The following is a 26557-nucleotide window of genomic DNA, read 5'->3' on the forward strand; positions in this document are numbered from 1 at the left end:
AGGTGTATGGAATATTGTGTGCGAGTTTATGTTCACTATTGTGCGAGTACGTTGCACACACCGCAGCGTGCGTCTACGCGTGAGCGTACCTTATATGCGATCGTTATCTTTACACATTTTAGTTTTTATCTCGTTAAATCATCGTTGGGGCCCATATGTCCCATCGGCTGCATATCAAATTATTTCCCCACACCCGTAAGCGCTGCGCCAAAAACAAAGAAACCTAAACAAAAAGGGCGCTGTCTTTTTTTTTCTTCCGGGGCTGAGACTGAAACAACCTTTGTGTGGCTCCGTGAGCCCTTCGCGTTAATAAGTTAGCCTTTAACACGTACGGCGTCGTCGGTTCCACCACCACCACCACCCCACCCACCGCCACACTCACCCCAGCCCCCAAGTGTGTGTGACAGTCGCCGCCTTGCTCACATTGCACGGAGCCCTCCTTCACGCGTGTCCCGTGCCAACCGAAAGCTCAACTCGCTCGCAGAGAGAGATAGCGAGATAGAGTAGGGTGTGGGGTCGGGCCCCCTCGACATTTGCAGGGGAGTTGGAGCCGTTGACTGCAACACCACGAGTGTGTTACCCGGGGGTTGTATAGCGGCAGGAGTCACGATACGACACGGGCGGGTGGGTGCCTCGTGTGCTCGGCGCCCTGTTTCGGCACACACCTGCCGTGCCACAGCGGGTACGTGGAGCGTTGCGCCGCACAGGTGTTAGTGGCAATTAGTGACGGGTGAATATTGTGCGGCACAGCACAGGTGCGAGGGCTACACACGAAACGGGGGTTTCCCATGCCGGCACACTCCCGTCTCGACTCAACGCAGCCGTAGAGCGTGCAGGTAGGTCATTTGAGCACACAGGTGCTTGTACAGGGATTTTGGGGGCTACCCCCACTACACACGGGACGCAGCTGTAGCAGCATACGGTCAGGGGTTAATATTTCATCGTACAGGTGTGTGGAGCTTCTACGACTGTAGTCTCTGAATTATAATAGACTACACACAGCTGCAGTGGTACGGATAGTTACTTTAACTGTTACACGGGTGCCTGTGTATCGGTAGTTAAGTAGCTACCATCACGCGCACTGCTATAGACACAGCTGCAGCACCAGGTACTGCAGTGCTTGGTCTAGACACATTGGAATACAGCGTGGTGCTGTATATTCTAGAATGTTTGTTAAGTGCCCTGTTCGATATGCGCCGTACTAATCAACACTTGAATTTCACTGTATAAGGCAGAACTAAAGCATATTGTAGCACTGTAGAAATAGTGAACTTAGTCTACGTAGAAACCACACTACATCTGTAATCTAACTTTAGTTATACTTATACATAGTGAGAACAGCACTAAAGTACTACGCACGTACTGTTGTCGTACCTAGAATGTGTATTCATATGTAGGACTCTCACGACATTATCACGACAGTGTTGGGGCATTGCACGTTACGGTGCCGTACTGCATCGCATCCCGTGATTGTTTTCGTAGCACAGTCCGTGGCTAGATAAAATATACAAGTCTGGCTGTTACATAGGGGCGACAACATAAGTTCCTATTGCACGTTGACGCTTCGCGATACGGCATCTGCGATACTTGCGGAGAACTGAAACGAACTAGTCTGCGCAGCTTAAACATAAGAAATAGATCGAACTAGGGGCAGCTTTACAGACTTCAACTCGGCAGTATTTATTTCTGGTTATCTACTACCGTTTCGTCTCGTACACTACGACACGTGTTGATGTTGTTGTTGTTAAACAGTGACAGGTCACTACGACACGTGTTGATGTTGTTGTTGTTAAACGGTGACAGGTCTTCGGTACTTGGAATCAAGTTTGAGGGGGTGGGGGGGGGGAAACTCTCCTAAGGACAACCATACAACTCCCAGAAGTTCACTGCCTTAGACTTTTTACTGAGTTAGTACTTGTTGTTCTAATACCAGTTATACCATAGACATTGCACTTGATTTTACACAGTGGCAGCTTATGCTGTAGTTTCCCACACATTCACACAGGGCGACTCTAATCTGCAGTGCTTAGAAACACTCAAAAAAGGTGTTTTTGGTTTTAACTTTTTAAAAAACGTAAGGAAAAGTTTAATCCAGAAGTGCAGTCTGTCTTAGCGGTAACTCAGCGGTGCCCTGTGACATCACCGGTGCCCTGTGACATCACCGGTGCCCTGTGACATCACCGGTGCCCTGTGACATCACCGGTGCCCTGTGACATCACCGGTGCCCTGTGACATCACCGGTGCCCTGTGACATCACCGGTGCCCTGTGACATCACCGCAGCTGCTTCATTCATTCACTCTGCTGGTCAGCTTCGGCGAGGAGTGGGTTGGTGGGTGGGGGGCTGTTCACCTAAGCGGGCTGTAGCATAGCAGAGTCAGTGGCAGGCAGTGGGGGGTTCTGGCCAGGGTGGGAGAGAGGCAGGGGAGCTCCGATGTCCGTGTTCAACACCAATCTGCAGACGCTGCAGTCGAGGGTGCCCAGCACCATCTTCCTGGGATGCAGCAACCTGGACGCCCTGCACGGCATGGAGGTGAGGTTGAGGTGCCCCGGCTGCCTGGCCCCCACGGCTCAAAGATTTTAACTCCGGCAGGCTCTCGGTTATCCGCGATAATGACGGGGAGGACGCCCGCAGATAATTCAAAATCGCGGATAATCCAAAAATATCCATTTTACGCGGATCTATATGCCCAAAAATCCAGTAAAATAATTTAGTTAATGAACAAAACAAACATTTGTAGTAAGGCATGTATTGTTCCTGTTTTATTACAAAAGTCCATACCAAATCACTCAAAATGACGATTTCGAGTGTTACTCTTTCGATTTAAGAACGAATTCTAACGATCCGACCGATCGATGCGCTTGCTCAGTGATGATAACACTTTCCTGCTCCCGTGCAGAAGACTTGGCCCACACAGTGGATAACAGAGCCACGCCAATCGTCATCAATCCAACTCAACCTGTTGTAAATATATGCAACTCCTGTACTGCAGAGGCAATCACGTAGATTTCGGATTAACCGGAGCACATATTTGCTTGGTATAAGCACGTGACTTGTAATTCATATTTTCAAGAATAACAATCTATAACTGTTTTTAGATTCATAATTTGGGCTTAAGAGAGAATCCATGAGTTTTCATTTATGTCAAAATCTCGGATAAACTGCACGTGGATAATCCAGAGTTTACTATATTTTCATGTTATTTTACCAGGTAAGGCCCACTGAGCTATATAGCTATTTTTCAGAAGTGGCATGGCTATCACAAATGAGTAAAAATCCACGCGACCCACGAGATGCCGGGGTGGTGGGACCGACAGGTGAGGAAGGGATAGGTGCGTTGTCTTTATGTCTGAAGGGTAGCGGTGTCTCAAGGCAGGCGTTTTTTTTTTATTAGGCTGTGTGACGACATGCGTTTGGAGGGACGTATGTGTCTGCCTGAAGATGGGGTGTCTGCAAACAGTGGTGTGTGTGTGTCGTCTGTTTTGAAGGGGGGAGCGGTAGTGTTACGGTTGGCGCGCTGCGCTACGAACCCGGCGACCCGAGTGCGATTCCTGCTCACGGCCAACACTGGTGACGATTATCAGAAATGGTCCTGGGGCTCCCCTAGGTTGACTCAGCCTAAAATGAGTACCTGGTGCAGTGTGTTAACATCGCCACTGGGGAGACAAAGGCGGCCGGGCGTGGTGTTGGCCACCCACCCCCTCGTGTGCCGTGCCGGCCTTCATAGGTGCTCGTTAATAGCACTTGCCCCAACAGTCTGTTAAGGATATACGGGAGATCTTTGTCTTTGTTTTGAAGTCAGGAGTGATAGCAGCGTCCGTGTTAAGACGGGTGTCAAAGTGTCTGAAGACGGCGTCTGTGCAGACAGGGGTGTCTGATGACAGAGGTTCGAGATGTCTTGTCCTGGAGGAAGGTGGTGTCTGTCTAAATAGAAAGTGGTGTCTGAAGACGGGTGTAGAGGTGTCTGAATGAAGACTATCTGTGGAGACAAAGGTGCCTGCCGACAGGAGTCCAGAGTGATGTCTATACGCATGTGGTCGTGAGAAATGTCTGAAGACGAGAGACCGTCAGAGCACCGTCTCATGACAAGATTATAATATTGTCTGAAAACGGTGGGGATATGAATGTCTGTCTTGCGACGGTGGGGAGAGCCTCGGCGCAACCCAATTGTGTTGCCCTCATATTCTTGGTTCTTTCGGTAAAGTCACGTTTATTGTTTCCCTTCAACGTGACTTTACCGAAAGAACCAAGAATATGAATCACTGCAGTCACGAAAGCTTTAAATCAAAATTTGTGTTGCCCTCCTTCCAACTGCGAATCCGGTTTGAACGAGACTACAAGTGCCCTGTCAACATTTGCTCGCTTGCATAGAATAAGCTTGCGCGCAAACACACGGCAGGTGCCCATTTTAAAACAACTTTGGATACAATGCTGGGTAGTGATATGGGCCGCCTGAAAAGTAAGCAGCCCAATCGTGAATGGACTTGATTCGTTAATTCGTTTTGGGTTAGATTGTCGTGTCGGTATAATGTACATTTTTTTAACTATAACCCTCCATCACCTGACAGAGCCAATCAATTAAAGTTGTCACGAGGGCAAATATGTTGAAAAGCAATGAAAATGTCGACAATTTTGCACGACATTTCGCTGGAGATTCCAACCAGCATCGTCAGGCGTTTGCAAAGCTCTGCTGTCGTGTGAATGGACTTGCACATGAAAAAACTCGTATATAGTGCAGGCAGCATTGACGTGGATGGAAGAGTGAAGTTCAATAAGAAATCGCCGTGCTGTTCGACCAATTTTACGAGTGAGAATGACGAATGAATTCAACTTTTTTGACCAATGGCAAGCTAACCATTAAAACATCACATACCCTCAATGAAGAAGTAACACTGCCCAAAAATGTCCCTCGTTATACATATTGTTTTGCCTTTTATGGGCACGTTATTGACAAACGCGCGTAGATTTTTACGATTTACTTAACCTAAGCACCACCGCCAACGTAGTAACCCAAGAAAAAATTAACTTGTTTCGTAAAAAAATGATGCGTCTGTTCAAAAGGCACCGAACGGCACCTCAATTTTGAATTACAGGGGCAGCGTTTGTGAGCTCGATGCCGCCCTTTGCTGCCGAGACGACAATGTGGAGTGGGTGGCGATGTTTGTTAATGCGCGTAGGCATGGCAATGGGGCACACATACTGGACACGTACACACTGGGGGGTCTTGGCAAATCGAGGCTTTCGCTCTTGACGTGCACAGATGCCTTTGCGAGCGAGGCATCGATAATTACCCACGCCGAAAACGGAACCTTATATGGCCAAACGATGGCGGGGTATAACGAACGGGCAGCCAAACGAGCCTTGCCAAAGTAATCGCGGTCAGTGTTTGCATAGAATGTTACTTTAATCACTGGACAACCAAAGGGGTGACCGGGTTGCTCGAGGGGGGGGGGGGCTTATTATGGAAATAGTGGAGCGTTGAAGCCAGCACTGCTGACATCCAGGGTACGACGTTATCCTGAGCCTTCACTCGTACAATATTCACATTCCAGATGATGTACTCCTTCGGCGGCTGCGCAACAGACATGTCGGTGACGGGTAATGGTCATGGCCTAAAGGCCTTAGAGGCAAAGGGACTACAAAAATAAATTAGGAGTATTCCTTGGGTCTTTCGGTAAAGTCACGTAGATCGGTTCTTTGAACCTATCTACGTGACTTTGGGTCTTTCGGTAATTCCTGCAGTCACGAAAGCTTTAAGTCAAGAAATTAGGAGTAGCTAGGTGCCTCTACGTGGCTCATGTCAGTGACGAGGAGCCAGCACAGCTTTGTTTATAACAACAATAACGATAGTTAATATGTTAAAGTGTGTGCTGCTCCTTGTCATTCCGGTGTGCGATTAAGGCGTCTCCATGCTTTGATGTTCATGAGGGGTTGTTTGACCTTACATGCCCACACTGCTCACTTTGGGTTGGTGAAGGCAGGCACCAAGACTTGTCACTGGATGTTGGCCATGGCTAGGAATCAAACTCAGGTCACCTGGTTCATAGCGAATTGCACTAACCACTGCACCACCGCTCCTTCCCCCCCACCCACCCCAATAACAATCATAATGTCTAACAATTCTTTACGACAGAATATCTTTCTAATGGAATCCCATGACCCTCGCACTGCAGCCGTGGGTTGGGATGCATGTTTGTATTCCACTGCTGTATCATACTGTGTTTGAGAAGGAAACGACAACCCCCATTAGCTAAAGAAAGCACACAGACACACGCGGGGGGATAATGTGGAAAAATTCGTACATAGAGATCAGGAATTAAACCGCTGTCAAGGAAGTCCTTCTTTAACGTGGTAGATGCGTTCCTGAAATGTGCCGCGCAAAGCGAAAAACGCGTTGAGCGAGCCAGACGTGCTAATCAGAGGTGTGGGGGTATTGGCGGTACACCGGTGCAGCATAACACACCGGTCCTCATAAAACAGTCCGTAATAAAAAAAAAATTGATCCGACATTCGTCTTCCGACTGCTTCGGCATCACGAGAACTGATTTCGACGCACCGCTACCACCCCGCAAGATTTTCTGACCGGGGGTTGCGATTTGCAGAAAAAATAAATTATTATTGCACAAAAATCAAATTTTTTTTTTTAAAGTCGCCCACCACCGGTATACCGCCAATACGTCAACATGTGAAATGTCCACTGCTGGTTGAGGGGCAGCCAATGGGGATGAGTCGTGCCCAACGCTCATCTGAGCAGCAAGGCACTGGCTCGTCCTGTATTGCATATGCATTGTAATACAGACACACCGTGCAATGGATTGTTAACAGTAGGTGGTAATGTTACATTGATTCATTGATTTAAAGTTGATTCGTTTGCTGAAGATGCGTGCATCAAATCGTGCTTGCGAGGTAAGCATTTATTCTGATGTACGCAAAATATGCGTATGGTATATGTCGAGGTTACATTTAAATAATCGGATTGAACAAAACCGTACGGAAACAAAGTACATCTGCAAAATTAAAACAAAAACAAAAAAATGTTTTTTGTATTGCACCCCCACTCCACCCCCCCCTCCCCCCTAAATTGTACCCCAATGTTTGGTACCGGATTAGTATCCTGATACAGAGTACCCATTGGGATCTCTTGCGAGGGCAGCGTCCCCTCTCGTGGTTGAGGAGAGATTACTCGAAAGACGGTCAATAACTTTTTTTCATCTATATCCATCTGCTGCGACCGCCTCCCCAACCAGAGTCGACTTTCCGTGCGGATGAGATTCGCGGGTTATCGGTCGGGTTCTTCCAGGGCACCTCGCAATCTATCGCCAAATCTCTTCGGAGGCCAGGAAGGAGACAGACCGTTGCATGCCACGTAAACAGAGCCAGTGACAGATTTTATCTCTTGTAAAAGGCTCAACATAAATGCGCTTTGAGGCGGCTGTAAAAGTGATAGATACATGAAATTCGCTACATGTTATTATGTATCGTTGCTGTTTACCCAGAAAAGCTTGTTCGAATCTTATTAATCTTTTTTTCTAGCGGATCCTGCCAAAAAAAATTGCAGTAGGGAACAATGGTTGTTACGTGTAATTTTAATGTAGTAATTTGCGGTGTTTAATTTTAGTTAATTTTGACAAATTGGACGCGATGACAACTGCACACGATGGACTACTCTTGCGAATGACGTCACGGGATCTTTAACGTCCACAATGAAGTAGACGGCACGTAGTATTACTACGGTTAATACAACCGCAGTATTAACCGGGGCGGCCGCCGGATTCGAACCACGAACCTCTGCGTTACTGCTGGGCGTCAGTTCACCGCCCCGGAGCACTTCGTGAACTTTGTTTTGGACTTGTGACAATTTTGCTGTCAAAGCCAATTAATCCACTTAAGAAGGGGACGCATGGAGTTACTCCTCCAGTTAGCAAGGCCTCCCGCGTTAGATCAAAGAGCAGCTGCAGTCGGTGACAGCGCAGTGATACCTCGGACGTCACTTCCATCGGCCCAATTTTACCCCGCGCGTTAAACCGGCCAGGTGGCTTGGCAGTTGAGCGAGCTACCCGCAATCGGATCGCAATCAGCTCGCATTCAGAAGGTGGCCGAGTTCACATCCTGGTTGGGGTTGACTCGGTCCAAATGAGAATCACTTTGTAGGGAAGTCAAAAGTGGTTGTACTATGGATTGACCTGCCCCTGCCATAGCAATGTGGAATTGATGAAATAATGCATTTTTACCACTGGATCAGGGCTCTATACAGGAGATGAACACTGCCCCAATGCTCATTTTAGCAGATATTGCTTTGACTTTTGACCCGACCCTGTAAAACACATGAATTGGTGATGCTGCATTGGCAGTGGTGTACATTCAACGACTAAGAATAAACATTCCTGTGCCCAGTTATCTAAAGAAACGGAAGGACCAAAGGGTCTTGCAAATGCATTAACTTCCTGAACCTCTTTTAAAGACAATTTAGACTGCAAATATTGATCCTCTACACGTTACTGGTACATTATGTTTACAAATTGTAGCGATCTGAAATAATTGAAAACAAACGCTATCAATCGTGGTGGTTTGTTGTGCAGTAATTTGCGATTTGAATTAAACCACGGCAACTTACTACGCGGAATTGAACGTGCCCTGATGACAGAATCTGGCTGTCCAGATTCAAGCTTAAGATCTTCGCAGTGTTGGTTCATTCCTCAATGAATACCTAACTCTAACAATGTATAAAGCTCTAACTCTTCCCACTTGGTAGTGTGTACCTTAACCGTAATGTCAACCCCTACATCGGCCTCAAACTTTCATCATAGGTGTGGCCAATCGCAGCCTCGTAGCAAAACATGCTGATTGCACAACTTAAGATTATATTATTTCAAAACGTTCCATTAATCAACGATGATGTAACGTATTTTTTTACAGCAATTAAGGTCATACTAGACACCGCGGTGGAATTACTCACCCCTAAATTACTGATCACCATGGTAAAAAGAGGCAATGCATAAATACATTCACGTTTGTGTAAAAAGATGTATTGTCACTATTGCACTGTAGGGATACTGTGACACTATCGCGGATGGATGACATCGCCACCTTGGGTGTCTCTTGTTTGATCTTATGGCACGTGCCATGTGAAATTTCGTTCTTGTGGAAATAGTATTACGTTAATCGAAAAGTGTCCATAACCTGTCAATTGCGTTAAAGCTAAATGTCATAAACCGAACGTTCATAACTTGAGGAATACCGATAGTAATTCAACACCGATGAAAACCTCACAGTGTTCGAAGGATCTGGCTTGGGATGTTTGTAAGTGGCCAATAACTTTTTACATTTTCAATTTTGGAGAAAACGATCGTGTCCAGAGAGAAGACAGAGAGGATGAATTTCAGTCTGGGCTGCATTTGTAGGTGTTTAACCCTACCTGCTGTTCTGCCTCCCGCAGGCATTGTTGTTTAATTTTGTAAGTGGATACGTCGCTCATATGATGGCTCCATCTCTACGTGAGCCACCAGCCCCGCTTCCCTCCACCACACACGACGCTGTCTGAGCACGTGCTCACGAGGTGCCAATCACAATGCCAATTCTTTTTGAAGCAACAATGCTTCCAGGAATTCTGTATTGAATTTCCCCCCCAAATAAAAAAAAATTCTGCAAAGAAGTACTGTATTTTGGTGCTATAAATGTCCAATTGATGGGCCACTTTGTTGAGCTATTATTTGTGGCCAGGTCGCTTCTGAAAAATAAGTCAATACCTAAGTGGGTTTTGCTTGCTAGGATGAGGATGGTTTAAATGTATTTGTATGTATTCTATGGTTCTCTCGGTAAAGTAGATAGAAAAAATAATAATAACAATCAAATAATAAAAAGAAAGTGAATTCAAAATAATAAAAATATGACGACGTTTCGATCGCAACACAAGCGGTTTGTGTTGCGATCGAAATGTCGTGATATATATTTTTTAGTTAACTTTATTTTGCACTTTTATTATTTTTTCTATCTACGTGACTTTACCAAAAGAACCATAGAATATGAATTCCTATAGTCACGAAAGTTTTAAGTCAAAGTCTATTTGTATGTGTATGGGTTATTCGTTTAGATTGTACGTTGCACTGCTATCATCTTGTTGAACTGTTTGTTGTTGTAACGTTCTTACCCGCCCTTACTGGACACCTGTGAAAAAGAGCTTTAGAGCTCATCGGATTCCTGTAGTATAACTAAATATTCAGATTCTAAAATGCTGCATGCAGCAAGTTTGCTTGTGTCCCAGTAGCAAATTCACGACTGCTTTGCACATCATTTTAAGTTTTCGCTGATTGCACTGCACGGCTCTCTGATGCGTTTTCTGGTTGTACCACCGCGTTGTCGTTCACCACGATGTCCGACGTTCTGCTCCACGTGCTGGGAGCCTCTTCAGGGAACTGAATGCATTGCGTTATCTGCCACCCATTTGTTGCCTGTTCCCTGCACCCTGTGGTGGTCATAAGTTTTTTTTTATTCCTTGGACTTTGTACTCTCACCATGGCTGACCGCACACACCCAAATACAGTACCGGAGTGCTCAAGTTTGTTGGCGTGGCTTTTTGCAATGAGCTTTAATGGGATTTTAAAATGGCTGGAAACCTGGCCCAGCCAGCTGCTACAATGTAGAGCAGCTGTATTTAATCGCCACCCTCATTTTAATAAACCTCTTACCGGGCGCTAAGCATCCAGGCAGGATCTTAACGAATATACAGGTTAAAGGTGTGTGTGGTCGAATTCTAAGGTGCAGGCTAAGTTGACTTTCCTGAGGTCAATTCGATGGAATTTTTCCCTCCAGGTCAATTTAGCGTCAAATGAACATCGTTTCCAAAAACAGTCAAGAACCAATAGCCTTCATTATACACCACGGTTGTCAATTCTTATAGATACTCCATTGGTTTTAATGACCCTCTATCATTTTATTTCCGCTCAACAGGTGATTGAATATTTTGAAAGGTTTCAGGAAGTATTGAGGGATGGAGAGGCGGAGAGTCTCAGTAGTCTCGGTAAGATAGGGTAGTGGGTGAAATAAGTCAGTTGACTGAAAGCCATTAAGTGTTCTCATCATGTGACTGACTGAAGTGCAATGAGCAGATACGAGGCATATGGATGGTACTACAAAAGTAGTTCTGTGACATCAACTTTTGGGACCATTCTCTGGCTTTCTGAATTTACACCACTGGCTGTTCGAGTTCCGAATGGAGATTCCTTTTTCTCTCGACACACGCCGTTGATAGCAAAGTAGAAATGCTGCATTGGCATTATGGTTGTTCAGCTAGTTTTGTTTCTGTATTATGCATTGCTCGCACCGGAGTGAACTGGTAAAAACAGGGTTATCAGTTTGCTGCACATACAGAAATGTCAAGTATTACATAATACAATTCTTTACCTTTTTTTTTAAATGAGAACTTAAGGGCGCTGTAGTGGTGTAATGGGGAGCAAAGTGGCATTGCAATCTTGAGATTACTGGGTATTATCTTCTCGCACGACAGTTGAAACAATGGTGCAACTTTCTCAAATCCCCTTCACCTCTGTCTACTCAGCGTTGTGAATGGGTGCGCCCGCAGGTAGTCGGTCCGCGTGTCGTGTGTGGTGGGGTAAAGTGGGGGGACGTCCACCTCTTTCTTCCAAAATGTCTAGTCACCGTGGAAAAGTAATCCAAATTCACGGCGGAGGTCCCTCTTGGGGCACCGCAGTGGCGAGATGTTATCTCCCTCACCTGGTATGCAGTAGGTCGTGGGTTTGATCACAACCCTGACACCTGTATATTTGGAGTTTGCGTGTTCTCCCCGTGGTCGGGGGGATTTTTCTCTGGGTCCTCCGGTTTTTCCCTCCACATCAAAAAAACCTGCGTTTTAGAGTATTTGGCTGCAATAAATAATACACCCACGCGACAAGCCACTTAATTGATCTATCATTTATGGTCAGGTCACTTCTGAAAAAGAGCTTTATATATCTCAGTGGGCCTTACCTGGTAAAATAAAAAAAAATACGAAAATAGTGGAGGCCTTTCTGCCCAGCAGTGGCATGAGCAAGGAGTTGAAGGACTACCACAACGGTTTACTTTGAGTTGAGAAACGATGGTAAATTTACCACGCAGCCACTTAGGCCTGCTGCTGACCAATCACAGTCGCACGTGCCGTGGGGGTTCAGACGATTCCACTGGAAAAGATTATCCGTTCCTGACGTTCAGCATCAGTAATTGATTCTGAAAGCGATTTTTATCGGTTTGTTGATGGGCCGTTTAACAATCCTAATTGGAGAAGGAGATCAAACACCGAGGGTCTGATACATATATATTCACGGGTGGCTGAAACTTGGTTTCGAACGCAGGATCACAGCCTCGTTATTGGCTCATTGCTCTGACATGGCCATTATGAACCTCCGCCACAGCCACCAGAGCGCGTCTGCGTGTTTGGTTAATGTTTGGCCGTGGAAGACGCATTAAGCTTGTGCAAAATGCTGCTCCCGGCTAAGACGACGAGGATTGCAAGCTTGTACCGGCTATACCAGCCCAAGAACGGGTCACCGTTGAATTTTTACTTCATTATATTTACTTTTAATGCTTTTGCTGCATGTGAATTGTTCAACTTTGTATAATTGCGTTGGCGAAAAGCCCGTGCCTGGGATGGGAAAGCTCGGGTGTAGGGGAAATGCAGTGGTTAATGAGGTGATGGCCAGGTTATACTGGTAGGAACGAAGTTGTAAACTGAGTGTACCAGCCTGCAATAGATTAATGTGTCCGTCCGTCCGTCCCCTTTCAATACTTTAACGAAGTGAAATCTCGTGCTGTTGGGTGTAAAATCAGCAATAGACAGCGCCGAGACTTGTCCTACCAGCCCACCCTGCAGGGACCTGTTTCTCGGAGCTCACAATGCTGGTTTCAGGGCTTCGAGCCAACGCTGTTGTGGTCCCGCGTTTGAATTCGAGTTTCTGGCACCTGTGATAAAACCGTGAATATAAACTGACCACTGTCGTCGATTACTGGGTTTTCATTAAGAGGGAAGGAGAAGTAAGTTTACTTTTGCGAATTGAAATCTACAACTATTTTTTCACAAAAGTTTAAAAACTGAGTTTTCCAACAATCATTTTTGGACTCTTTTAACAACCCACTGACATCCATGTGTTGTGAATTACACATTGCTTTTTCAGTGTTTCCCTGATTAGAAATGTCTGCAATGGGATATAATTAATCTTTGCACTTAATCACTGCATCTTAAATGTATTGACAAAATAACAGCTGTATCATTGTGTTATCCCATATGTGAGTATGGTATATGAAGGTTGACTGCCTCAAATGAGTACCTGGTTCCAGTGTGTGTAAACATCGCCACTGGGGAGACAAAAGCTGTTGGGAATGGTGCTGGCCACCCGCTCCCTCGTGTGCCTTGCTGGCCTTCATAGGTGCTCGCTAACAGCACTTGCCCCAACAGTCTGTTGAGGCTATACGGGGATCTGTCTTGCTTTTGGAAGGACGCATGCATTTTATGCATCCTATTTTCTAAGCAATTATTGAACAAATTGCAGGACAAACATTGTAATCATAAACGCAATTATTAATACATGACTGCCTTACAACACATATACAAACTAAGCTCATGTTTTCAGAAGATGTATCCACAAGGCGTGCAGACGACTGTGCCACTGCTCCCCATTACAGCAACAATAGAACAACAACAACAATAGACACCATTCACGCTAAATGACAGGAATGTCACCACAGTCCCTGTGCCTGGCTAGGTGCACGCGCAGTATCAGAGGATCGGTGTCAGGTGGTTACACGGACAGAGAAAAAAAAGTTAACTAATCCTTACACTTTTGATTTAAAGCTTTCGTGACTGCAGTAATTCATATTCTTAGTTTTTTCGGTAAAGTCACGTTGAAGAGAAACAACAAAATAACAAAATATATATATTTAGTTATTTTGTTGTTTCTCTTCAACGTGACTATATATATTTTGTTATTTTGTTGTTTCTCTTCAACGTGACTTTACCGAAAAAACTAAAAAAAACTAAGAATATAATCCTTACACCTTAAAAATATATAAAACTACCCCCCCAACAGATGTACACACACACATGACGAATTGACTGACCATTCCAAGGTGGGATCCTTGTGCATGCAATTCTCGAGACTCCGGTAAAATCTTTCCTCGCTCAAGCAAAAGAGCTTAAGCAGCACTTTTAATATTTTGTCACGCTGCCGAACAACGCCGGATCCAACTTGGGCTGTGACAGCAGCCCTCGCCCACCCCCTTTGCGTATGCGGCCGTGGTGGTTTTTCCATGACCCCGTGTCTCGCAGCTGAGCCGGGACAGGTCGCCTAGAGCCAGTTCCCTTCGTTGCTTTTGGGGGCTCGGGTGTTGGCCGATGCCTTAGCAAAGCACAGTTGAGATTGTGAGGTTCCCCCCCTCCCTCTCCTCCTGTTACAAAAAACTCAGTGACATATCGATCACTACGTAGAGCAAGGGGATCTAGCTGGGAATGCAGGCAGGAATCCAGCCAGCAAAACTGTTTTTACTTTCTAATATAGTATGACATTACTGTTGAATAATGGTATATGCTGGTTGATAGAAAAGGCCAGCTTTAAATGTGAAAACTTAACTGCAATTGAAATTATTTATAGAGATTTCAGGACTCTTTTGTTTTTGATCCTGCAGCGTATTTCATATGGGTAGGCTTATCCTGGCTCCGAACCACCAGTGGAGCTGACTAGTAGGCGACACTAGTATACAATTGTAAAATACAATGCAGATTTAAATGGTGTCTAAATACAACGCCAGCTCATGGTGCTGAACAAAACAGTGTGACATGTGCATCACTTGGGCAGTAATATATACATTATGTATGTATGTTGCATTTCTTTTGCACCATACGTAGCCAACCGTGCTAATCGGAGGTGCGTGGGGAAGAACAACAAATCATACACAAAAGAAGTTCTAAAGAAATTAGTTTTCCATCTAGATTGAAAAGTGCATAGCTCCAGTGGCTTCCTAAAATCGGAAGAGCGTTCCAGACGGCCACAGAAGCACATTTGAAAGCACGTGATACAGTGACCGTCTTTGTTCAATGTATTAGGTAAAAAGTCTAGAGAAGACATGGTCATTCATAGACAGAAGAGAAGAGGGTGGTCTTCAGCCTGGATTTGAACTGGTTGACAGCACTTATGGCTGGGGGGGGTAGGGGGGGATTCCATATTGCAAGAGCAGCAGAGGAGAAGAATCGATCTCCCATGGGGTGGAGGTTAGTGTGGGGGCAGGGAGCGGGGGTTCAACAGAAGACCTTGACTGCTGGATCAGAGAGTAAAGGGAAGGAGAGTAAAGGGAGATGAGAGGGGGGGGGGTGGCATTCTTACTTCTGGTATTGCCATTAACGCCACCTTTATAATAAATATTATGCAAACACATTGGGCATTGGCCTTTCCACAGAACGGATTTAATCCTGCCTGCAGTGTCTCAGTGGTGTCCAAGCACCAGATTGTAAATAGCATTTCCAAATAAAATGAAATGATTCCGCTTGCCCCTTTTCTCCGTTTTATAAACACATTCGCCGTGCGAGTCACTTCTTCAATAGAGCTCTCTTTACCCAACACTTGATGATAATCCGCTGTGCTCTATACAAATGTTTTCCACCCATGGAGCTGATGTAGGTATTTAGTTTGTTGTCCTGCGCACCCCCCCCCCCCACCGCACCTCCGTTTTTAGCACGGTCGGCTACGTGCGGTGCGAAAGAAGTTCAACATACATACAGGCGGGGTAATGTATGCGAAAACATAAAAAACACGTGGAGGAAACCCACACGTTCAAGGGTATACTCACGCTCAAAAATACGTACGCCTGGGTCGACAACCTACTTGGTGTACCGCTGTCGACTGTGTCGTAGCCCGGCGGGCGGGTATCTACTGCACAAGGTGTCCGTACGATCCACCCGCACGTTATTAAGGGTCCTAAGTCTCGCTATCAGCATTCGGTCACGTCGTCAAATGAATGGAATTGCGGCTTCTTGCGCCATGGTCACCATTAAGCCAAACAATGTGCCGTACTGTCCATTGTTTACGGACGTGAACAGCTCTTTTGCCATTCCACTGCTGGATGAGGGCCTCCCTCATCAGCATGCGGGTTGTTGGGGTTATTTGAAGGTGGTGAGCATAGGGGTGGCAGGGTGCCGCACAGCAGGAACAGCATGGGTTTGATTCCAGACCCTGGGCACCTGGCTGCGTGGCGTTTGTATGTTCTGCACGGGTGTCCTCTCGGTTTGCCGGTTTCATGCCATAGCTAAAACACACACACACACAATGCAATTGTTATTGGCCACAACATCCCAATGCTGAAAAATTACCTGCAAATTACTCGACTGGGATTACATCTTCAGCCTCTTTCAAGATATCTGGCCAGCCCAGAGCTGCCCTCTCGACCTCCCTGTTGTGGAGGCCTTTCGGCAAGCAGTGGTGCGAGCAGGTAATTGAAGGGCTGCACCTTTACTCCCACCTATATATTAACGACAACATTGCCTGATTTAAGTAAATGTGAGAGGCGGGCAGTGAACGCATGGTTTTGAAGTTGTGGTTTACACGAGGCTCAGATGGGATCGAGGGATTTTAAAGATAGCGACACATCGCGTCCAAAAGCAGCCTGACGGGTCCCTTTTTTTCCAGTGATTAAAAACAAAAAATATTCATGACCTAGCAAGGCCGTTTGCCAATTGCCACAGCTTATCACTGGCTCTCGAACCCTCCAGATCCATTGCCTTTTGCATTTGGTGCGAGTTGGGTGCAGCACAGTGTGCAGCCACTGCACCCACACCACGGCACGAGCTGTATTTGTAATTGTCCCTTGACATGAATCGTCGCGTGCCTCCAGATCGATTTTACATTATCGCTCGGCCGTTCGAGGTCCGCGAATGCGTCGAGAATTACGCACGGGGGCGGCGGGGGGGTGAAAAAAAATCGCTTTCACATTAATGGTACAGTACTACAACTCGCCTGAAAATTAACGCACGCAAGTAACTGTAAGAATGAGCACAGTACTGATGCGTGGGGCTTCTGAAGTTGTTGCCGTACAGCTCGCCGATGCGTCTTCAGTGCTGTACCACGCGTTTTTGTTATGCGCGGTGTCTTGACGTTTCGCTTGCATGTGTTGGGAGCTTTTTCAGAAACCGACTTTACAAGTATAAGTAAATTCGGTCCTGAATTATTATTATTAGCACGCGGCACAAGCCCGAAAATAATCCTGAGAGGAATACGGTACTCATTGGTACGCTGCGCTCGCATCTGGAAATCTGCGCGTTTAAGCAGGCAGAATGCAAGCTTCGTGTTTATGTCAGGCCAGGCCGAATAAATAGAGCAGAGTGGGCCCTATGACTCCGCGCGCTCTCTCGCTCGCTCGTTCGTTCGCATGCTGTGAGCGCGCCTGCTCCTCGGAGGGGGAGGGCCGACAACCCCGAAACCCCGGCGACCCCCACCAGCCGAGCCGAACGTCCACACTGCTGCCACCGTGGCAAAAAAAAACATAAACAGAATGAAATTAAAGGCAGCCAGGCTAGGCGGGGCCGCCTGAGGTTCATTTGTCCCTCTCGTCGAACCGCGCGGTGATGTTGCATAGAAGTCTCAAGGGGGTTTCCTCGTACTGTATACGGTTATCTCCGTTTGGTGGAAATTCTACGTTTCCATGGAAGGCACCCAGGCCGCTCCTTCTGACCGTGATGTTTTTTTTGTCTACCTGTGAAAGTCTCCCAGAGTCTCAAAAAGCTTTTGAGGTTTTTTTGTGGAGCTTTGAAGTGGATCCCACTTGGTTCGTTTTTTTTTATCATCAAAGTTCTGATTGAGTACACTGTGTTTTGTGTGTGTGTGTAAGGAAACCAGAATTTCCAAAGACAAAACTGCACATATATGCACTCCGAATGCACCCAATCTCATTGCTACTTGGAAGCTTAAGCATGTTTGTGCCTGTACAGTACTTGGATAATCACCATGCACACAAGGTTATCATAAAGCATCTACAGGGCTGTGACATGTGTTGGTCAGCAGAGGAGCACAGCAAAAAAAATCCATTGGTGTACCACGCTGGCCGAAACGTCGTGAGAATTTTATTGTGTCATTTTATTTTATTATTTTATTCTCATTCTACGTGACTTTACCGAAAGAACCAAAGAACATGCTTCAATGCTCCTTCGTCTATGCTCCCTGTATGCATGCACCCAGAATCAGAATATTTTATTTATACTGGAGGAATCCGATGAGCTGTAAAGATCTTTTCACAGATGTCCAGTAGACTAGCCCCTCCCACCTTCCCTCGCAATGACCAGCCCCTGCAGCAGCGTGGGGTGGTCTGTACAGAGATTGAATTGGGTGGCGCAGGAGGAAAAGGATAATACGGTTCGAGCACCGAGCGAGCCGCTCAGAAATTCTGAGTTCAAATCAGGGCAGCCGTTCGTGATGAAATTAGGTGTTCGTCACACGGCAATGGAACTCAACGTTTGTCGTACACGTAGCTAGAATATTGCACATTTAAGCAAAGGATATGATTTAAAATTGCTGGTGGAGTGGTTTTGTTGTTACAGGCATTGGCCATCAATAGGTATATAACGAATCTAATTCTCTAGTCAGTCTTTTTTCTGGCATCCCAGTTCAGGCGGCAGGAGTTAATTTTGTACCTACATCTGGTACACGTATTGCATTGAACTTCATTACAGTTTCTTAATACCAAGCCGCAGTGGTGCGATTGTGGTCATGCAACCCAAACTATGGACCGCATACTAAACCCACTGTAGTCTGCGTTCCTTCAACGGAGGAGGATGAATAATCGCAGCAAACCTTAACATTGGCATTTACCTCCTGAACACATTACCCATCATCCGCAACAATGGAAACAGTACATGTACACGTCACAGCTTTAATAGCCCGAGTGCTGAATGAGATGCCTGTCTGGGCTTGGTCACGTGGCGAAAACGTGGTAAACCCAAGGTGTTTGAAGCTCATGTTAAAGAGTGCTTTCTTGTCCGCCCGAGCAAGCGTGAACCCTTGAGCCCCGTGAATAGTTGTTGCCGGGATTTATAGATTTGTGAGATTTATGGAGCCGTGTCCAAACGGTGATTCCCTCATCCCAGGCAATGTGGAAAGAGAGAGAGAGAGTGCCCTGTTCCTAGAAAATTAAAGTGCACCTATTCCATAAGAGTTATGTGCGAGCACACGCGCATACTAAAATAAGTACATACAGCTGTAAGATCCCCCGTATAGCCTGAACATACTATTTGGGCAAGTGCTGTGAGAGAGCACCTAAGAAGGCCGGCACGGCACACGAGGGGGTGGGTGACGAACACCACGCCCGGCCGCCTTTGTCTCCCCGGTAGCTATGTTTATGCACCGCACCAGGGTACTCACTTGAGGCTGACTCGAGCTCGTAGCTCAGAACCGGTTCAGATTATTTATCACTGGTGTCGGCCACGTGTGGGAATCGAACTCGAGTCACCGGGTCTGTAGCGCAGTACACTTACCGCTCCACTACTGCTCCCCGTAGAAGCACACTCAGAAACGGCTGTGAATAAACAACAACCGCTGTAATTTGCCACTAAGTAACCACATTGTGCCGGGCTGGGTACGCTTTGAGGCCACGTGAACTGGCAAAGGCTTGCACACATAAATTTTGATTTAAAGCTTTCGTGACTGCAGTAATTCATATTCTTAGCTCTTTCGGTAAAGTCATGCTTTAAACACGGTAGGACCAACACCTCGGCCGTGGCAGATCATTGTTATAATTCAGTAGGCTCACATGACATTGACTTTTCCAAGACAGAGGTTCTTTGTAAGCCATCTGGCTACCATGAGAGATTCGTTCATGAGGCTATCCACATATACAAGCACAGAGACAATTTCAACCGAGAAGATGGATTCTGGCTTAGCAATCATTGGAAAGATTTGATAAACCATTTCAGGTCTTAATTGATTGTTCACGCTTACAGTGGCTTTCAGACAGCATACATTAATTTTTCGTCTCCCCCTTCCTCTTTTCAGAACATAGATGGACTAGTCCTTCTAAATAAACTGTCAAATCGCTGCGCCCCGGAAGGATAATTGGCTGAGTAAACTCTCCCAACCAGGATTTGAACTCGCAACCTTGTGATTGCGAGCCACTCACTCTACACGCTGAGCCAGTTGGCTGATATACATACACGCTGTTACTAACACCTGCGCGCACACACAGCTGATTGTGATGCATTATGCTGTACATCCACATTGTATTTGATTTACATTACGAACAAATGCCTCTATAAATATGCATATGCACGTGCACACGGCCGATGCAACTTGATACACGCGTGACTTTTTCAAACACGTGTACACACACGCAGGCTGTGCACGAACGTGCACGTGAACCTCGGCACACACACACACACAAACACGAACGCTCAATGCACACACGTATGCACATTCGCTGACGTCACATTGTGATGATGAATGCAATGGGGTCACAGATGTACAATACCGGGGCTGAGTAAGCACACGGTTCTTGTGTGTGTGTGTTTGTGCTGAGAGTGCATTCTGTGTGTGTGCTGCGTGTGCACTGCGTGTGCTATGTATGTGTACTTTTGCAAGCGTGCGTGCGTGCGTGTGTTTTTGCAGTGGCACACGCAATTGCGTAGTGACATAGCCACATTGCGCTACAAATCCGGCGACCTAAGTTCGACTCCCGTGGTGATCCTCAGGTCAACTAGTCCCTAAATGAGTACCTGGTGCAGTGTGCAAACATCAGCACTGGGGAGACAAAGGTGGCTGGGCATGGTTCTGGCCACCCCACCTCCTCGTGTGCCATGCCAGCCTTGATAGATCCTCACAACCAGCACTTGCCCCAACAGTCTGTCAATACTAAATGGCACATGTTTGTCTTTTTGTGTTTGTGAATGTACCGCGTGTGTGTGTGCGCGCGTGTTACCCAAGTATAGAGGAAGTAAAATAGATGGATGTAATCTATCACACTGCATACCAATGCCAACATCATCACCTTAGTTGCGCTTGCCCAGTGAATAGATTGCTTTTCAGACAGGTTTGGTGGATCACTCGGCTTATGGATGCTAGACGGTTTGTGCGCGTGTTGAATTGAGAAGGATTCCCCACCTACAGAGCAGCGGTGACTGTGGAATTTAGTGCGGCAAATGTGTCTGTTTGTGTGCCATTTTTATCTTTCTCCTCTAGTGTACGTGGGTTTTCTTCGCAAAATACTATCGCTTGTCACAGCAAGGCATTTGTCAAATCATTAATTGGCAAGGACCTCCTCAGAGTGGGTCTTCATGCCCGGAAAGGCTTTCCAGGAGAAGTTATTAAACAGATTCATGTCCAGGCAAGCATTGGTGAAATACTGTATTCGCATTGGTGACCCTTCGTCAGAGGTGGATATTCCACATTCCATAAGCAGTTGAAGTCTCTCCATAAGATATCCACTGTGCCACAGGGTGGTATGCAGAATCATAATCTTTGAAGCTTTTTTTCACAGATGTCCAGTAGGGGCGTTGTCAGCAAGTTACATGCGGGTATGAGTTGACCCCTACTAGCTTTTTGATCCATTAACGTTATGATTGTGAGACCAGCTCTGCCTGAAGTTCCCCCTGATTCTCCAATATAGTAATAATAATAATACATAGACCTTTGTCAATTCACTGCCTGGATGAAGGCCTTCCAAAGCCATGTGGGTCATGGGGGTTGTTTGACCATACTTAACCACAGTGGCCAGTGGTCCCAAAACCGGGTTGAGATATTATTCGCCACATGGCCTGGAATCTAATTGATGCCACAGCGGGTTTAGCACTGCACCACTAACTGCCCCAGCTCTTGTCGGCATTGTGGCATTAACCAAGTGGGAGGTGTCTGAAACCAAGGGTCTCCATTGTCAGGGACGACGTGGGAAACAAACGCGTGAATCGCACAGGAAAAAAAGGAACGGAACACAAAGGAGAAGCATGCGTGCACGGTGTAAATCTAAAGGAACAATACAAACAAGTAAACAATGACATTCGCGCTCCTGCCACATATTTTATCACGTATAGTACGGTACAGTGAAGATAAAGGCCCCTTTCGCGCGACTGCAGGTGGAAAGGCCTCCACTTGAAGGGAGCCCTAGAGAAGTCTGCAGATGATATTTTTGGCCTACTCTTCCACCCTGGGCTCGGAAGCCATGGGTGTACCCACATCCTACCTCACCACACACGGCGTGCCTGATCGGGTTAACTGTGGTGTACCAGTTGATGCTGCTGTGGGTGGAAAGAGGTGTGGGGGGAGGTATAAATATAACTTCATTATAAATACTCTTTGGTTCTTTCGGTAAAGTCACGTCGGTATAAAATAAATCACGACGTTTCGGGCGCAACACAAGCGTCCATCATCAGGTGGGAAAGCTCCCACTTTCCCACCTGATGAGGGACGCTTGCATTGCGCCCGAAACGTCGTGATTTTTTCTACCTACGTGACTTTACTGAAAGAACCAAAGAGTATGGATTCCTGCAGTGACGAAAGCTTCAAATCAGGATTCATTATACATGTATTTATTATTATTATCAAACATCGCTTTTATAAAGCGCCTTTGTACAAGGTACTCAAGGCGCTGTGCATCACAAACAAAATATTATATATTGTAGAGTGGACTATGCGTATATATATCTAAAACGTACTTCATCGTCGCAGTATCACGGCATCCGTGCCATTGCCAAGAGTCCGTGATGAGATGAACGGGGACATGCTCCCGTGCGCTTGCACTGCGAGCAGAGCCTCGTGCGTCCTCACTGGAGAACGGCTCCGGAAGACGATAACCCCACAGATTCCGCTTCCCGAGTGCACGGAGGAACTCACGCCAACGAGGAAAGGGCACTCAAACACTTTTATTTGTCGGCAGCCTAATTGCCATACTGTATTTCCCACCAGGGTTATGACCGTGAGGTTCATGAGTAGAAATTCTGGTTGTCATTCACCGACACCATAATTATCGTCAATCCCCTTGTGGTCGGTACAATAAACACTGCATTGTGAGGTTCCCACCAGTTGTTGCAAGGTTTATTGAATTATGGATGAACCTGGCACTGCCATAAAAACGTGGAATGCAGTAACACCACTGATATAATCGTACAAGTGTGTGCGAAGTAATATTCCCGTTACATTCCTGAAACAGAAAGGTAACAGGAACATTACTTATCTCTGCTAAGTGTAATTAATTCATATGTGGTTTTCTCGTGGATTGACTGACTCCTTGGCATAGGAACGTGGAATTTCCACCACCTCTTGCTTGTTTGATGAGTATAACACGAGTGACTTTTTTTGTATTAATTACCAATGCACTTTGTTGTAAAGCAGACATCAAAGACCCAGTGACATCTTTCACAATAATAGACGTGTGCGCCACCAGTCAAGTTGGGAGATTCCTGCAGGAATCTTATTTGTCATCATGATCTATTATTTTATCTCGCTCCTCCCATGCAGTACATCACATAGTGCCAGTCTAAAGGGTTCTTTGAGATGATTGCTCAGTAAGGGAAATGCTGCAGACAAAATTTAATGCGGTTACAGAAAATATATACGAACCAAAATAAACTAAATTGTAAAGGTAAACTATGCTTGAAACTTCACTCAATTGTTTTGTCCACTTCATTTGAGTTATCCATACGCCAACTGAAAATAGTGTGACTTTCCTTTAGTCATTGTGAGTACACGAAAAGTATTTCCAGGTTGGCTGTTCCACAACTTTAGTGTTATTCCGACTCCCACAAGAGTCGTATGACTCTGGAATTGGGATTCTTTAACAGGTGATTTGAATTGTCATTTTGATTTTCTGCTCAGATGAGCATTAACGCAGCGCTTCATCTCCTGGTTACAGCCACAAGCCACTGGTGGAAATTTCACTTTCCAATGATGGAGGTGAGTTTGTCCCGAAGAACACCGTTGACTTCCCTACAAACTGGTTAAAGTTTTATCGATCCTGGATAAATGATGGACTGAGTCAATCCCGATCCAAGATTTGAATTCGCAACCTTCCAATTGCGAGATGCTCGCTCTACTGGTGAGCCACCTGGCCTTTTCATTGCGGATGATTGCCATGTTAAGATATCGGTTCATCTGAATTGGATTCTAACTGAGATTCTGCCTTGACAGATTAGTGTTACTGAATGGGATTCTATTGTGATTCAAGTGTCAATCTAGTTTAGTCCAGCTAAGTGTCCAAACCCACATTTCTGAACAAAATGTGTTCAAATGCAATTGCGTAATTTAGTCAAGGTCCATATGATATGTGGCGGCTTTAGGAGACCTTCATTCAGCAGTAGATTGACCATGGCTGCTGGTGATTTATCATCTGACCATGTGCAACTACAGTGAGGGAAAAAAAGTATTTGATCCCCTGCTGATTTTGTACGTTTGCCCACTGACAAAGATATGATCAGTCTATCATTTTATTGGTAGGTTTATTTTAACAGTGAGAGACAGAATAACAACAACAAAATCCAGAAAAACGCATGTCAAAAATGTTATAAATTGATTTGCATTTTAATGAGGGAAATAAGTATTTGACCCCTCTGCAAAACATGACTTAGTACTTGGTGGCAAAACCCTTTTTGGCAATCACAGAGGTCAGACGTTTCTTGTAGTTGGCCACCAGGTTTGCACACATCTCAGGAGGGATTTTGTCCCACTCCTCTTTGCAGATCTTCTCCAAGTCATTAAGGTTTCAAGGCTGACGTTTGGCAACTCGAACCTTCAGCTACCTCCACAGATTTTCTATGGGATTAAGGTCTGGAGACTGGCTAGGGCACTCCAGGACCTTAATGTGCTTCTTCTTGAGCCACTCCTTTGTTGCCTTGGCCGTGTGTTTTGGGTCATTGTCATGCTGGAATACCTATCCACAACCCATTTTCAATGCCTTGGCTGAGGGAAAGAGGTTCTTACCCAAGATTTGACGGTACATGGCCTCGTCTATCGTCTTTTTGATGCGGTGAAGTTGTCCTGTCCCCTTAGCAGAAAAACACCCCCAAAGCATAATGTTTCCACCTCCATGTTTGACGGTGGGGATGGTGTTCTTGGGGTCATAGGCACCATTCCTCCTCCTCCAAACACGGCGAGTTTACTTGATGCCAAAGAGCTCCATTTTGGTCTCATCTGACCACAACACTTTCACCCAGTTGTCCTCTGAATCAGATGTTCATTGGCAAACTTCAGACGGGCATGTATATTTGCTTTCTTGAGCAGGGGGACCTTGCAGGCACTGCAGGATTTCAGTCCTTCACGGCGTAGTGTGTTATCAATTGTTTTCTTGGTGACTATGGTCCCAGCTGCCTTGAGATCATTGACAAGATCCTCCCGTGTAGTTCTGGGCTGATTCCTCACCGTTCTCATGATCATTGCAACTCCACGAGGTGAGATCTTGCATGGAGCCCTAGGCCGAGGGAGATTGACAGTTATTTTGTATTTCTTCCATTTGTGAATAATCGCACCAACTGTTGTCACCTTCTCACCAAGCTGCTTGGCAATGGTCTTGTAGCCCATTCCAGCCTTGTGTAGGTCTACAATATTGTCCCTGACATCCTTGGAGAGCTCTTTGGTCTTGGCCATGGTGGAGAGTTTGGAATCTGATTGATTGATTGCTTCTGTGGATAGGTGTCTTTTATACAGGTAACAAGCTTAGATTAGGAGCACTCCCTTTAAGAGTGTGCTCCTAATCTCAGCTCGTTACCTGTATAAAAGACACCTGGGAGCCAGAAATCTTTTTGATTGAGAGGGGGTCAAATACTTATTTCCCTCATTAAAATGCAAATCAATTTATAACATTTTTGACATGCGTTTTTCTGGATTTTCATGTTGTTATTCTGTCTCTCACTGTTCAAATAAACCTACCATTAAAATTATAGACTGGTCATTTCTTCGGCAGTGGGCAAACGTACAAAATCAGCAGGGGATCAAATACTTTTTCCCCTCACTGTATTGGCTGCCAGGTTCTCACTCAAGAAATAGTGAATCTCTTTTTTCGCTTGCCTGGTTAAGTAAAGGACATCAATGAGCCAATCAATATTCATTACGATTTCATAAACCCCTTTTATACAACTGTAATAAATCTGGGCGGTGGTGCCTCTGCCCTTCAGCAATACAGCACTGTGCAGGCAGCGAGGGGTTGGCGGATCACACAAATATTGTGAAATTCCCTTCTTGTGGGCGTTAAGGTGCTACAACTCCAGGCTCGCCAGGAGAAGGGAGTGCAACGAATGGGACCGATCGCCATATGTTTCCATCTGTACGGGGATAGAGCGTTGCCCCCTCGCACGCGTGGGGGTTTCTCCCGAGCGCTCCGGTTTCCTCCCACTTGTACAGACACTCATTAAGTGGCTGGACACATCTCAAAATAAAACCCAATGCAGACATACCGAGCATAAATAAGTAACATACACAAAAAACTATTAGGTAATAAAAAAAATGTAAATGTAGTTTTGTCTATTTGTTTGTGTTTCTCCCTTGTAATGTAATGGGACGTTGTAGGATGAACGTCACGGGGTGACCAATGAGATCTGAATTGGTCTGTAATAAGGT

The 26557-nt window shown here is 45.7% G+C and overlaps 1 protein-coding gene across 6 annotated transcripts in view; it reads left to right on the top strand.

The window, feature by feature from the left end:
• Positions 1 to 26557, top strand: part of LOC116948620 (5'-AMP-activated protein kinase subunit gamma-2-like) — a 164512-nt gene that overhangs the window by 90794 nt on the left and 47161 nt on the right. Inside the window, exon 1 of one of the 6 annotated variants that reach the window (XM_032965476.2) lies at positions 2385 to 2531. The exons of the other annotated variants lie outside the window; for them this stretch is intronic. Coding sequence (XP_032821367.1) covers positions 2433 to 2531 — 99 coding nt within the window. The 5' untranslated portion in view covers positions 2385 to 2432. Of the gene's footprint in view, positions 1 to 2384; positions 2532 to 26557 lie in introns of those variants that run through there. 6 annotated transcript variants of the gene reach the window in all.

This window comes from Petromyzon marinus, chromosome 34 (genome assembly GCF_048934315.1).
Source record: "Petromyzon marinus isolate PM22_M1 ecotype Great Lakes invasive population chromosome 34, UKy_Petmar_22M1.pri1.0, whole genome shotgun sequence".
In the NCBI taxonomy this organism is placed as follows: domain Eukaryota; kingdom Metazoa; phylum Chordata; class Hyperoartia; order Petromyzontiformes; family Petromyzontidae; genus Petromyzon; species Petromyzon marinus.